Source organism: Dreissena polymorpha, chromosome 4 (genome assembly GCF_020536995.1).
Source record: "Dreissena polymorpha isolate Duluth1 chromosome 4, UMN_Dpol_1.0, whole genome shotgun sequence".
Taxonomy (NCBI): Eukaryota; Metazoa; Mollusca; class Bivalvia; order Myida; family Dreissenidae; genus Dreissena; species Dreissena polymorpha.
The window spans coordinates 48,513,280-48,528,384 of record NC_068358.1 but is presented as its reverse complement, the minus strand read 5'-3'; the positions used below and the strand labels follow the sequence as shown (position 1 = coordinate 48,528,384).

At 33.2% G+C, this 15,105-nt stretch overlaps 2 protein-coding genes across 3 annotated transcripts; one reads left to right on the top strand and one right to left on the bottom strand.

The window, feature by feature from the left end:
• The first annotated feature begins 2,057 nt into the window (after positions 1-2,057).
• LOC127878161 (putative ATP-dependent DNA helicase Q1) lies at positions 2,058-8,697 on the top strand. Of its 2 annotated transcripts, XM_052424612.1 has the most exons (3): positions 2,058-2,833; positions 7,329-7,956; positions 7,989-8,117. In XM_052424612.1, the coding sequence occupies exons 1-3, from the start codon at positions 2,295-2,297 to the stop codon at positions 8,088-8,090; spliced, it is 1,269 nt and encodes a 422-aa protein (XP_052280572.1). In that variant the 5' UTR covers positions 2,058-2,294; the 3' UTR covers positions 8,091-8,117. The 2 variants fall into 2 exon arrangements, with proteins under 2 accessions (XP_052280572.1, XP_052280571.1); XM_052424611.1 differs by having other exon boundaries at positions 2,060-2,833; positions 7,329-8,697.
• LOC127878154 (uncharacterized) lies at positions 3,543-13,086 on the bottom strand. Its single transcript, XM_052424603.1, has 9 exons — positions 12,571-13,086; positions 11,630-11,800; positions 11,253-11,425; positions 10,270-10,405; positions 9,588-9,684; positions 8,213-8,385; positions 7,141-7,292; positions 6,516-6,784; positions 3,543-6,198 (listed from the first exon to the last, which is right to left on the bottom strand). The coding sequence occupies exons 1-9, from the start codon at positions 13,021-13,023 to the stop codon at positions 5,828-5,830; spliced, it is 1,995 nt and encodes a 664-aa protein (XP_052280563.1). The 5' UTR covers positions 13,024-13,086; the 3' UTR covers positions 3,543-5,827.
• Between the last annotated feature and the right edge of the window lie 2,019 nt (positions 13,087-15,105).

Sequence of the window (15,105 nt, the reverse complement as noted above, 5' to 3'; positions counted from 1 at the left end):
TGAAGATGTGTTAATAATGAAGTGTATTTTGTGACATATTATTTATGAATTTAGACTAATATATTGCCATATATTATATTTTATGCCAGCTTGTGTGTCAGTGACTGTCTTAGTATAATTTATAAGCCCCAGTAGTAAGAAATGATTCATATTCTCACCTGAAATTAACGTATATTATAAAAATCCATTTGTCACTATCTTATCCCGACTAAGTCTTAAACTAAAATGTTTGTATTTCCTATTGTATAGTTGAAATGTGTTACTTTGAAGAGAAGAGAGAAGGACCTTCATTTTCAAACTGTAAAAAATAAAATTATTTCCTTTTTTAATCATGTTTAGAGAATGACCGTGATTTTCAAACTGTGAAAAATCAAAAAAATTCCTTCTTTAATCATGTTTACAAAAAAATTAACTGGTGGTGTCATCAAAGGATGTCTATTTGTGGTATAAATAAAGTTATTAGGTACCTATTTAATTATAAAATTATCACGTTCATTTTCAAATAAAAAATCAAAAAGAGGATAAAGAGAAAGTTTTCACTGGTTTCAAGTAATTAAGGTAAGTGTTGTTGCTCAATTGTTAAAGTGTGTATATATGCTGGTGATATTCAATATGTAAAACCATACCAACATCATGGCAGACATTATTTATTCTTGTATTGATTGCGATACCAATGTCATTGACGATGATGAAGCTATTTCGTGTGATATTTGTGAGAGATGGCAGCACAGGAGATGCAACACTGGTAAGTTAAGTTAAATTATTATATAATCCTGTATGAAATAAAATAATTTTGTAGCCCCAAAAAAAGGAAAAAACATACTTTATATTAATTATTGCAATGTCATTATAACATTTTTTTTTCATTTTGTCACAGTGCTTACTGATTATTATATGATTATAAGAGTAATTTAATTCAATAGTTGAACATTAAATGAATTCATTTTTATTTTCCTTTTCCGGTATTACCCTCAGACAGTATCGCCGGATGGTGAGGCAGGAAATTGAACTAAAGAAAAAATAAAAATAAACCCCCTTATTTTATGAACTTTTCATTTGTTATTTTTTGTACTATGATGTATGCTTGTATTTTTACTGTTTACCAATAAATGAAAAAAAACTATAATGATTTGAATTTGAATAACAATAAAAATGTATGATTTGATTTAGAAAATGTATTATGAGATTATGTGCTGGACTATGTTATTGTTATGTAAAATTTAATAAAAGTATAAATGTTGTTGTTAATTGGTCTAATTATTTGAGGAATGTGTCACTTGTGAAGAAGGACCCATTTGGTTTGGGATGTTTACTCAAAAAAACATGACATTTCACACCTGGCATAGGTGAGGAATTTAGAGCTGTTGAGCACCAGACAGTGTCATTAGTCTTCATTAGAGATACTGTAACCATTGCATAAGGTTCATTTCATTTTAGCTTTATCATTTTATTTTTGCTATTGGAAATAAAACAATTTATGAATGTGAACAAAATTTCAATTATAATTCTAATTGAGATTTTTTTTTGTACATGTAATTAAGATTGCTACATTTTTATATTTAACATATAATTTAGCAATATTTTAATTAGTAAGAACTGAGTTACTGAGTAACTGAGTTTTATTTAACTTTTTTTTGGGTAATTAACATTACATTATGAATTGCAAATACAAAATAGATATAACATATAATACTGCAATATTTTACTAAGTAAGAACTGAGTTACTCAGTTTTATTGAACTTTTTGCCAAATTGTCAAAACTTTTCTGAAAGCAAGAAATAAATGATTCAGTACAACGAATTGCAATGTTATAGTAGACAATATTTGATTAACTCAACTTTGACTCGATCAACACTTATTAATGCCCATTCACACTGCTATGAATGAATGGACAACACCTTCATAATATATAGGTGGTACATAAAGTCTCAAATTGGTACATAAAGGGACTGGTACATAAAGGGACTGGTACATAAGGGGTCACACCCCATTGTGTACACACCGGTCATACATAGATGGTGACGTCACTACGTTATTGTCACCTCTATGCTAGGACGCATCACATTCCCCTGGTTAGGGGATTTGTGATTCCGCCAAAATAGTTCCGCGTAGGAATGAATTTTTTTTTTTAATGAGAAAAACGGTGTTGAATATGTGTTTAAAATGGAATGTTATTTAAAGAAATTTTATTAAATTATGTTTAAGGGTGATTTCAAATGTCTATAAAGAAGAATTGCAATTATTAGAAACATGTTTATCTGTCTTACTTTCGCTTTCACAATTCAATCGTAAACATGGCAAGTCCAAGAGATATCATACTTGAGGTTGCTAAAAAGGGAGGATTTCCCATGCCACTCAAGGAACTGCAAATCGAAGCGTTACTTTGTGTCATTGAAAAACGTGACATTATGGCTATACTCCCAACAGGTTATGGTAAAAGCCTGATTTACCAGCTGGCACCACTTATCCTTAAAGATTATTATAATCTACAGAAGTCTGTTTGCATCGTGTTGACACCTTTGAACAGTATTATGCAAGATCAGATCATTGCACTGCAAAAGATTGGAGTACAAGCCTGTTGTGTGGACTATAACTGTCAGGGTGGTCAAGCATTGTTTGATGATGATGGTGATGAAGGGGGTGCTAAATCAGATGGAGATGTAATATTAACGGTCCCTATGTCCGATATTGCTGATGGAAAGTTCACATTGGTGTATTCTCACCCTGAGGCGCTTTTAAGCACTGATACGGGGAAATCCTTGATACAAAATTTGGAGAATAAAAAAATAATTTCGTGCATAGCTGTAGACGAGGCACACATGATTCTGGAATGGTAATTGTTTCTATTATTTATACTGATGTTTAATACATATACACATGGCTGGTAGATTTAACACTTGAAAAATGGTGATTAAACAGTTACCTAATCCACCCCTGATCCAGGTCTCCAAGTCACCTCACCAACAAAATTTCACCTACATGATTATAGCCATTCACTAAGCAAATATGAAGATATTCAATGAGTAAGATATGTGAAATACTCCAGAGTTTGGCAGTTATATCACCTATCTTGATTTTAAATTTGATCCTCAAACTGATCCTGGATCACATACTAATTCCAATTTCAATTTCAACTACTGAAATGCTTGGAAAATTTACATGTGTATTCCGTTTGATATTCTGAACAATTAACCCTTTGCATGCTGGGAAATTTGTCGTCTGCTAAAATGTTGTCTGCTAAATTTTTAAAATTAGCATTTTCTTCGATTTTTTTTTCAAAGAATACTATCAGAATAGCAAACAGTTTGGATCCTGATGAGACGCCACGTTTTGTGGCGTCTCATCTGGATCCAAACTGTTTGCAAAGGCCTTCAAATTCCGGTTCCAGCGCTCAAAGGGTTAATGAAGAACAATCTTTAATGAAGTATGACTGAGTTACGATAGTACTTGATCCCGATATAACTTTTGGCACTTGATCCTTTGTGAACATGGGGCCAGGTGATCACTTCAGGATGCATTTTTTTTTAAACAACACACACAACTGAATAATATGTGTTTATTAATACATAAAATACATATATAAGTCCAAAAGAGGTATAATGATAAACACAATAATGACATCAATAATGCTGTACTTTTTTATAATGGTTTATGATTATGACAATGATGGTCAGCTGACAATCATTTGAGACACTGCATACAGTTTTCTGCTCAACAACTCTGAATTGACACTTGTAAGAACTACACAGTTTTTAAAATAAGTTAAAACAGGGTCATTATCCATATTTTTTTCACTGAAAATCTTTCATACTCAAAAGAGCAAAACCATGGGATAGTATTATGGACCTATGTCTCTGGCTCATTTAACCTGACAGATAATTGATTTCCAATCCTGTGCATTTTATGTCATGTTTTTCTTTCACAAATAAAAAACATTCAATAATACAAGTTGACATGAGGTGAGGTAGCAACAATTGTAAGATTGAATGACAAAAGTCTAAGTAACACATATTGAATTTCACTTAAATAATTCAAATAAGACAGGAAATTTTACTAATAACACTATTTGTACCTCAATTTCATCAATATCAAAACAGTTTTATCATATACATGTACTTATATTTATATACACGGAAAAGTACAACACAAATTTATTTATAATATTACGTTAAAATATTATTCACAGTTAGGCTAAGAAAATAAACGTGTCACTCATGACCAGAACAACCAAGACTCACACAACTTTTGTCACTAGTGGCTATTTTAAAACATTATAATGAATAAATCATGCAAAACAAGTTAAAAGCTACACAATTTTTAATAGTTAACACAAATTGAAAATAAATAAGGAAGTGTTTGCATATTTCTCATATCTAAACAAGAGATGTGTTTGTCAGAAACACAATGCCCCCTATTGCGCCGCTTTGAATCCATATCTTTGACCTTGAAGGATGACCTTGACCTTTCACCACTCAAAATGTGCAGCTCCATGAGATACAAAATGTACACATGCATGCCAAATATCAAGTTGCTACATGTATCTTCAATATTGCAAAAGTTATTGCAAAACTTTAACCTACGTTAAAGTTTTAGGTTAAAGTTTTGGGACAGAATGACAGACAGACAGACAGGTTAAAAACAATATACCCCCGATCATTCGATCCGGGGACATAAAAATGATTGCATGAACAAGACTGACATATGCTTCATCAATCACAAATTACTATGAGTGAAGTAGACCACTCTCCATTGCACATATGTGCCCTCACAAAAAGATTTCTCCTTTTAAAATACTTAACCTGATAATACAAATGCCATACTAGTAACTAATGTTTTCCAACAATTTTGGGTAAAAATATCCAGTGGAGTAAGTTCATATGGTGACAACTATTCATAGAAAGTTCTCACTGTTTTTGCTTCTGATATTTGGGTAGAGAAAAAATGGATGTTATATAGTTAGATGAAAAGTAGAATTCTTGTCTTTTTACATAAATGTAATAACATGCATTCTTATGTGATGCCATGGTTATAGGTCCAGTAAATGCAATAAAACTTTTTTTCTGACATATTTTAGCAATCAGACTGTAAAAATTGTAAATGGTATGACAATTGATACATATTTCTTCAACAATTAATATCAAAATATTGTGCATCTGGTAGAAGGAATTGCTGGTTGCTAAAATCAAACTTTTGATGGTCTGTGCTCAATATTTACACATGATTTATTTTACAGGTTACAAAACAATATTAATGTTCCATTAATATTAAGCGCCATAAACCATTTCTCAGACTTCAGGTGTGTTTTTTTATGTTGTTTTTTACACAATTTAATTTTCATGTGCACTTAAGTTAAAGAAGGATACAAAACTTTAGTGCAAATAGCAAAAAGCAAAAAAACCCACATTTTTTTCAATTTTGCAAAAATAAGTGTTGAAGATCTGACTACAAAAATCAATTTAACGAGTCCTTATTGGCATTAACAGCATCCCTTATTAGTCTTCATTGTCATCAAAAGCAAGCTTATTAACTGCTCTGGAGCTGTGCCTGATTATAAAGTCCTTTAATTTGTCTTTGTTCACAGCACCAATCACATTTGATGAAATTTTCTTGAAAGGATTCATTTGTCTACCCTTCTGATAGTTGAAAGGCCTTATTTTTCGAATTGCATCCCCTAATCTTGAAATATCTTCTGATATTGACTTTCTGGAGTGTCTATCTTTATGTGTCTTGCTTCCTTCTAGTCCATTTACCATTGCACTGATTACAGGTGCTGCCTTCGATATTCTTAGCATAGCTTTATCACTTTTTTCGGCTCCAAGTCCTCTAATTACGTGTTTGACAAGACGAATATTATTCTCCTGTTCCATGTCTGCTGGTTTGTTTTTTCCTGGTCGGCCTTTTCCAACAATCCCAGTTTCACTCTAGCACTTTCAAAGTCTGACAACAGGCATTCAGTTTTAGTAAGGAAGTTGACACACTCAATAGCATACTTTGATTTGTAGGATGACAATCCTACAAACAGTGGAATGAATCGTTTCATAAGAATTGTAATCATGTCTATATCACCTGATTTTATTGCATCATTGAACATGATAAAATCCATTGCAACTCTGACAATCCCAAGGCTGTATGAAAACACACCATCTTCTGCTTCGTCAGTTTTACAATCTTCAGGCACTCTTATGCGGACAGCTTCACCTGAAAGCCAAACAAAATTATTTTTACAATAGAAAAGCTGTCATCATAAACAAATAACTTAAAGATACAATTAGTTGTAATTTACCTCTGACTGATTAGACTGATATATGTTAAAAAAGCGAGTTTCCAATTAAAGGTTACACATACCAGGAAATAATATAATATTTTTTATAAAAAAAACAAAGAAAAATCAAGACGAGGCATTCAGTAAATGCACATGATCTGGATTGGATGTTTATTAGTGAGTTTTGTGAAACAAAGCCCAAATAAGGTCAAGGTCAAATATGGGTTTGAATTAAGAATTTATATTTAATTACCATTTATTATAAGATCAATGGTTTTCCCGACATCTTTTGAAGGCACCGTAACACAGTACAAATGGCCACTGCGCCGAAGGTATATTTTAGCATCTTTTGGAGCAGAGTATGGGCAGAACAGTGTATCCACCACTTTGGTCACTTGCTCCTGTAACCACTGCTTCTTCCCTTTGGTATTAGAAGTCTTCACTTCTTCCGGAACCAGAGACCCCAAGTCTGTCTTGCAATCAGCCCCCCATCTTTCACAAGCTAACTCTATCACAAGAGCTCTGAAAAGATGTAAAATAATTAACAAACAATAAAATAAAAGCTACAATGACAGGGCCTAAGACATTACTGTTAATTGTATTACTCTGAGCCATCACCAACTCTAACAACCCTGTGTTAGCCCTTATACTAAATGATGAAACCACTGTGTCAACATTTATTATGTTGAATCGCTGGTAATAGCAAATGGCAAACAACTACAGTCATGCATAACACTGAAGTGCCAATTTTCTATGTAAATCTCTTAATAGGCATTCAAAATATATTTCTATAATTTTGCTCAAGCAAGAACCAACACAGTTAACGGATTTTATGATGATAACGTTAATTTATAATGACAGCATATAAGTGTACAAACCTAGTGACAGTAATGAGGAAGTCTTTGTGTGATTCATATCCATTAGCCTTAACTTGACCATTAACGTTTGTTCTATGAAGAATTGCTCTGTACTGGGCAAGTGATCCCTCTTCACGAGCTGTTTCTGGTATGTAGAAGGTTTTGATGATTTTCTGAAAATACATAACACACATTTTGTTTCATATCAGGGGACAGCAGTTTCGACAAGACTTCAGCAGAATAGGTTCTGATCTCTTGGCAAGGTTTACTAACATTCCTGTTCTCGTGTTCACTGCTACAGCTTCACCAGATGCTCAAAAGAAGATATGCGCAAGTCTTCAACTTAAAACTCCAAAGATAATAGCAATGAATCCTGATAGACCAAACATTAAATATATTAAAACTGAACGACCGTCTTCTTCAAACACACAAGACCATCTGGATGAGATCCTTACTCCTATGGCTGAACAGCTTATCAAAGAAAAACATCAATATCAACTTACTATCATGTACACGGACACATATGTAATAAGCTATGTCTATGCTTTCTTTGAGAAAAAAATGGGTGACCTTCAGTATGTGGGAGATGCCGTGCCGGAGAACAGACTTTTTGCTCAGTACCACCAAACATATACAGAAAAAATGAAACGACACATAGTCAAAGAGCTATGCAAAGAAAATTCGAAGATCAGACTCATATTTGCAACTGTAGCCCTTGGAATGGGACTAAATGCACCAAATATCAGAACTGTTATTCATTACAAGCCACCAACTTCCATCGAAAAGTACTTCCAGGAAACTGGCCGGGCCGGAAGGGATGGATTACCAAGTACGGCAGTTATGTATTATAACAATACTGACATACGAAGAAATCGACCAGGAATAGAGCGGCAAATGATACAATATTGCAAGAACAGTTCAAAATGCATGAGACTATTAATGCTGGAATGTTTTGGATATTCAAAAAGTGAAAATATTGATAACAACTTGTGTTGTAGCATTTGTGATAAGAATCTTCAAACAACAGTTGACTAATACAAAACAAGAATTAGCCTATATGAAAACTGTCACTATAGAGATACCATTCACATACCTCTAACAAGTCTTGCTGAACATGAAATAGTTCTTCGATGACTGGAGACAACTGGTCAAACCTCTCTGTTCGACTGTGAGTACCAGATCTCAGAACGCGTGCCGAATCAAATGTTACCCGTGTCAGCTGATCACCACCCAGGGGAATACTGGCCATGTTGTTAAACTCATCACCTGAAAATAACCAAAACAAATAATTAATTGTTGCATTTTATTTGTTTCATAAAAATACTAATTTGTTTCAATGCACATTCTTGTAGTATTTTTAGTTGTTTATGTTTTCTTTACCGATATACAATATATTTGGTATGCCTGATGTTTAGGACACTGTGATTAAAGAATTTAAGTGTTATGTGCGTATTTTTCCGAATAATAGAGACACTTATAAATGGAGAAGACAATTAACTTTTTTCCTTGTTTTCGCTCTGTTATTGTATTCATAAATGAAAACTTTGAGCTTTATGTATATAAAACAAAAATGCTTAATATGGTGTTTGTGAAACAGAAAGCCAGTAAAACATTTTCATTAGTATTAGCAATAATAAATACCATTTCTGACACCAATATTTTTGTAGAATGGGAATAGTGTATAACATAATGATGTATATTGTAACTGAAAAGAGTTTCAAACAGTTTATCAAGCAACTAAACTGTAATATGTTGCAACATATTAGGGAAAGATCTAGGATCCGATATGGTACAGGGTGCTGCATAAAAGAAGCAGGGTGGAAATTTGGACCAAAAATTTTCTTTTAGTTTGCTATATCCAGGGTACTCATTAGTCAAATGCATGTGATCAAGGGTTTAAAGCACATCTGCTGCATTTTTCATTAAATATTTGGGAAAATTAAATATTTTCATAATTTTTTGTTGGCCAGAACAGAGGGGCAGGAGGGAAGAACAAAAAAGGAGCAGGTTGCAGCACCCTCCTGTTTTACTTTAGATCTTTCCCTAGACATACATTGTATATAACTAAAGCAAAGCAAAAGTGTGGCCGTAACACATGCTTATTACGTCATATTTTACTAGTACGCGAAGCAGGAAAGTGTAAACATCGTTGAAAATTTTAAAAATCCATGTAAAGTATCTTATTTTTCAATTGACTTTAATGAAATAAAGACGAGACTTTTGAGCCGACACAAAAACCCCATAAAAACACAAACTGAAATTGATAAAAACGGACTATGTAAATATTTCAACAAAAGCATGACACGTTGTGCACATTTTCCTTCTTTCTGGGGGAATTTGTTTTCAAATTAGGGAAAAAATAAACCTTTGGGGTCAAATTTTCGGCCTCAAAAATATGCCCTGTAAAGAATATGGAAAAACAACAATAACATGAACTTGGAAACTGTGGTCTAACTCAAACTAAATACCTCTCCCAGCAGATGTATATAATGACTCTATGGTTCCTAATATAGTGTCCATTATCTGAACACAATTAGGTAATGACTTTGGGTCTTTCATGATCACCTAATTAAAAAAAATCCATGTAGCTTAGTTCTTAACTATTTACTAGTATATATATATATATATATATATATATATATATTCTTTAGGAAAATATCTAGGACCACTTAAGTTATACAGGGTGCTGCTTAAGTGTTAACCTTTTAGTAAACACTTATTATTAGTAAATTCATTTGCATAAGAAGACAAGACTGTGTATTTTGGTGATTAGTTAACATGGCAACATAATTGGTGTATTTTTAACATGTCCATTATTCTGTTGCTACTTGATTATATTGTTAACAGGTATTTGATAAAAAGAATATTCCTATTTTAAAACAATTTTGCTTGTTGTTTGAATAATGTTTTAAGTGTGTTTTATTCTAGAAAGTGACCATTTTTCCTACCAAAAAGCTGTAGGGTTGGTCATTTTTGCAAACTACAATGTTTACAGAATCTCAATAAACCAAAAGTCAAAATGTGATTTTTGACCACAAGACTGATTTTCCCAGCTGCGGTCACATATAATGAAGTTAATTGTCAAAATGTACAAATTTTCATTTAGCCAATTCCATTATTCATTAAATCATATTTATTTGTCCTACTTACAAACATTGGATGAACTTGTGATGGTCTATCAACCACTTGTCTGTATTTATGGTCCACAAGACGAGGTGTTGCCGTAGAAAACATGGACAATGGCTGTATTTCTTCTACCAGTATCCGCATGACAAGCTGAGTACATCTTTTCCAACAAATAAAGAAAATCAAAGCGCTGAAGGCACTGAATTTGTTCGGCATTGCTGTTGTATAATCTTAGACGCAACTCAGTTTTCAAAATTATGTTATAGCTTTTTATATCGCAAGTTTGAAATGACCACAACCCATTCAAATTTATAAAGAGCTTGTCTTAAAGCACTGGTCAAGATGTGGGTTTTTTTCAAATCATTAATAAAAAGCTTTAAGCTTCATTTTAGGAAAACAGGGCTTAATGCATATGCATTAATTGTCATCCCAGTACCAGAAACTCTCTTTAAACAAAAAACACCACAATATCAGAAAGTGTCGTCCTCGATTAGCCTGTGCACATTGCACAGGCTAATCTGTGTGCACAGGCTAATCTTTTATGACATGCATTAAGCCCCGTTTCCTTGAAAGCAGCCAATATGTACAGATTTCAATGACAAACACTAGACTGGCCAATGTTGTCTTACAAGCTGTTAAATACTTTTGAATACATACACACTTTGTAGTGTACCAGTGGAGACTATAAACAGGCAGATGCGGTGGATAGGCTAGGATCGTCAGCTTAATTTTACTGCAGTTATCCATACAGGTAGTGGTAACGGTTCCTAGCGTACTTAATGCAGACTGACTTGAAAAATTGTCTCTACATTATTTGTGAGCTAACACTCACATATAAAAAATGAACATTACCTTATGTAATTATCTGAATTGAAAATGTATTGCTGGATTACAAACAGAAAGGTTGCAATTCAATTAACATGGTTAACTGTTTCTTATTGTTCTTTTCTTCACTCACATGTTGTATTTGCGCTACTTTCAATCAAGTTGAGAAAATAAATGAATACCTTAATGCTTCATGTTCGTTTGAAGACAAAAAGAAGATGGTAGGGTCAGGTCCTTGGGCAGTTATCTGTTTCGGTTGTGTTCTCAGTCCTTGAAGATCTCTTGGGTCAAATCTGTCGATAAGGATCGACCAATGAGTGTAGTGAAAATCTCTGTTTCCACTACCAAGCCTGACCTGTGGAAAATAAATTCATATTGCTCCTGTTGAATGTACAGACTCTATCTGTTTTAATTGTTGTTTTCTCATTTTTTTATCAAAATTATTCTTATATATTAAATATATATTTATATATTAAATATTGTTAAAGTGCAACAAATAGTAAAACATTGATAAAATTATACAGCTTAATTAAAGTTACAAACATATTAACTTCCTAACCTGATAAGCTTTTATGTGCCCGTCAATGTTATCAACTGTGAATTTGATGGTTTTCCCAATAGCCAAAGCAGAAACTACATCCCGACCATTTATTTGTCCAAGGTCATCCAACATTGGCAGCTTGCTTTTTGTAGGTATTGACATTCCCAGGTTGTGTAAAAACTCCATGAGCTGGAAATGAAATTTGAAATCTCAAGCATTGTTTGATATTTAACAACACTTAAAGCTGCACTCCATAAACTCTAAATCAATATGTTTGACATTGGCATAGGTTGCTTTGAACATAAATGATTTTATTCAAACTAAAACTAATTTGTATTAACCAAAAAATGTATGTTTGAAAGTTCTAGGGTACATGTATGACTAATTGTACATATATGTCCGTTTTAAATTGGTAAGAGAAGAAATAGAAACCTTATCTACAATGTAGACTAGTAGTTAATATATATATATTTATATAAAAAAGCCATCTATGGAGCGTGACTTTAAACTACAGATACATCACAGGCATTCATGATAACCATTGATTGAATCTTCATGCACATTACAATTATGTTTTAATACCGTCATTATGTGCACATTTTTGTATGAAATTATAACAGACATTTAAAAAAGTTCACACAATAGTGTGAGCTGTTACAGCAAAATGGAAAGAACATGACTGCACATATAATACATTGTTAAATATGATATAAATTATAATAAAGTACACATACATATCCAGAATGTAAATGCCAACCATTCCACAGGCTTATAAACTAACATTTTGAATCCATTAGCCCAACATTTTTCTTTTAATCTGTTTGTGTAGTGGATATAGGAGTTATCTCTGAAATTTTACTAGCCCATCACACATTTTAGGGGCCATGGCTAATTTGGGCTAAAGCTAATTTATATCCCTGTTACAGTTAATGTTTTAAGGCCAGAATAAACATACTTACTCCATTCCCTGCATTATATCTTATACATGATGCAGCAACAGCTTTTTGAAAGGCAATCATGTGGTTGTTCCGTAAGTACAATCCAAGTGCATACATAGCTGCTATACCATGTTTTTTCTCTGGAACTGCAAGATCCATTGGGCAAGACAGGGTTATCAGAAACTGCAACACCTTCGGACATTTCAAGTGCATTTCTTTTACAATGTCACTGAAAAAGGTTTCAGGTTCTAGTTCTGACACCTTTGTCCTTAAAACACTTTTGTCTTTTGTTCCACAGATCCTGTTTAGTTCTCCAGATAGTCGTTGCAATAAACATAGATATAGTCTTTCATTTACAGAAGGGAAATCAAGAAGTTTTTCCAAAACAGTATTAACACTTACAGTGTCTTTTGATGATTGTTCAAATATTGTTATGACACTTTTCTTTTCGTTAACAGTAATTTCAGGAGGCATCAGTATTTTCTTCTTATGAAAACTGTATGGATTATTAAGATCTACATTTTGATTAACGGTTGTTGAATACAAATGGTCAAGGCTTTGTGTTTTTGTTTTGCTTGGTATACCAGAGTATGAATGATCAATGCTGCCTGATTTTGGACTAATAACTGAATCAATACATCTTGATGGAGATGGAGATGGCATCTTAAAAGTGCCCTTGAACTTTTTCTAGATTTTACTGGTACAGTTGTGTCCTTGAACTTCTTAACTACTGGAGAAACAGAATGCATAATTAATCTCTTTGTTCTATCCTCACTCTTCTTTAGTTCTTTCATGTTCATTTGTAAATTCAACTTCATTTCTGATAGTTTGTCCAATATTTTCAAACATGTGTCACAAACCAACAGATTCTCATGTCCTACTTTCACAAGGTCTTCAATATTGCAGCCCAGACATTCAAACTGTTTTTTCAGTAGTATGGATCGCATAGCTACATTTCTTAAGTTTTTTAAATGTCCTTGAGATGAACGATTACAGGTTAGACAGGCCCTCACTGACTTTACTGGAGTTGCTGTTTCCATGGCTACAAAAGACAATAACATAGTATTAACAAAATCTGAGCATGACCTTTTCACAGGCTGTGTGGTCTTCAAACTGGATATTAACCACCGCATGCCAAATCAAGTTTGTTAGATAAACTATATACAAATGATGTTTAAGCATACACTTAATACAGCATAGTTAAAGCAGGGCTTTTTCATGCTGATTTTATAGCCGTTATTCAGTCAGATCCCAATGGCAAAACATACCTTTTTCCCAAAATCCCACTAAAAACATTCCCAAATGGGAATGGATAGTAGTTTTCAAAGTATAGAAATAAAAAGATTTTCAGTGTAGAAAAAGGACTGGTAGGTTGAAATAACCATTTTTCTGATAGGTTTTCAGTTTCTATTTTATAACAATTAACTTAGAAATTTTACTAATAATATTTACCCAATTTAGGGTGAATTGACACTTCAATTCCCAATTTCAAGGGTATGGGTCATGTTCCCAAAGTAGGGTATACCTAAGGTAAAGGAATAAATCAACAAAGTTTAAGCAAGAAAGCTTTTGTATTATGCTTACAGGGGGATAAATGCAGCAAAAAGTTAACTGGAACTGATTGAATTAGTTATGTTTTGAAATGTGAATATGGATATAGGAGGCTTTATAATTTTCAAATAAACTTTTTGCTGATTGATAACAAATGCCATGACAATGTTTTGAAATACTAATTATATTATTATTATGTAAATGATTTTTAATAATTCTCTAAAGGGTGAACTTTAATTGGCTATTTTGACAAATAACTGCATATGCTGTCTTGCCTAATCTGTTATCATACAAATAAATTTACCCTTATTTTACATCTTCTCACATTAACACTAAATCCCGAAAGAATTATCGTGGTAAAAAAATTCAAAGTTTTTTGCCGGGTTATTCTAACCTGGTGGACTGACTGTACAATATCATACCACTTTCGGAGACTTACATGTAGTACCACATAAGAATATGTGTTCAAACCTATGAAATGTGTAAATGCTTTAGTTTAGAATAAAGGTGTGATATACATGTTGAGCAATATAGCAACTCATTTTGCTGTAATAAATTATTTACAATCTGAGAAAATAATTACTAGTACATGGGAAAACATCTTCAATTAGCATTAATGTGAAAATACTGAGCAAAGGCCTGGGATTGAACCCAGGACCTCCAGAGTGGTAGTCAGACACTTTAACCACGGCGCTAAAGATCTATCCCAACAACAAGGCTGTGGAAGTGACCTTATTTCACTACACTCCTCCCCTTTTAATGTTTCAAGGCCAGATTCGCCCGCTACAGCATGTCTTGCATCCGCATGGCCCTCCCAGACACCATTGAACAGCTCAGACCCATTCCCGCATTCACAGTTCTTTTTTGCCTCGTCGCCATTAATGTGAAAATACTGGGCTCAGGCCGATGGATTGAACCCACACCCTCCAGAGTGGTAGTCAGACACTCAAGAGCTAGCCCAACAGCAAGGCTGTTGGAAGTGACCTTATTTCACTACAGCTTTAA

Bases quoted from the DNA above. Each gene is read 5' to 3' on its own strand.
- LOC127878154 (XM_052424603.1), bottom strand. From the start codon at position 13,023: ATGCCTCCTGAAATTACTGTTAACGAAAAGAAAAGTGTCATAACAATA. The intron at 11,426-11,629 runs GTTAGGAAGTTA...TATTTTCCACAG, and splicing joins GGCACATAAAAGCTTATCAG to GTCAGGCTTGGTAGTGGAAA. The intron at 9,685-10,269 runs GTAAGTAGGACA...TTTTTTAATTAG, and splicing joins CACAAGTTCATCCAATGTTT to GTGATCATGAAAGACCCAAA.
- LOC127878161 (XM_052424611.1), top strand. From the start codon at position 2,295: ATGGCAAGTCCAAGAGATATCATACTTGAGGTTGCTAAAAAGGGAGGA. The intron at 2,834-7,328 runs GTAATTGTTTCT...GTTTCATATCAG, and splicing joins GCACACATGATTCTGGAATG to GGGACAGCAGTTTCGACAAG.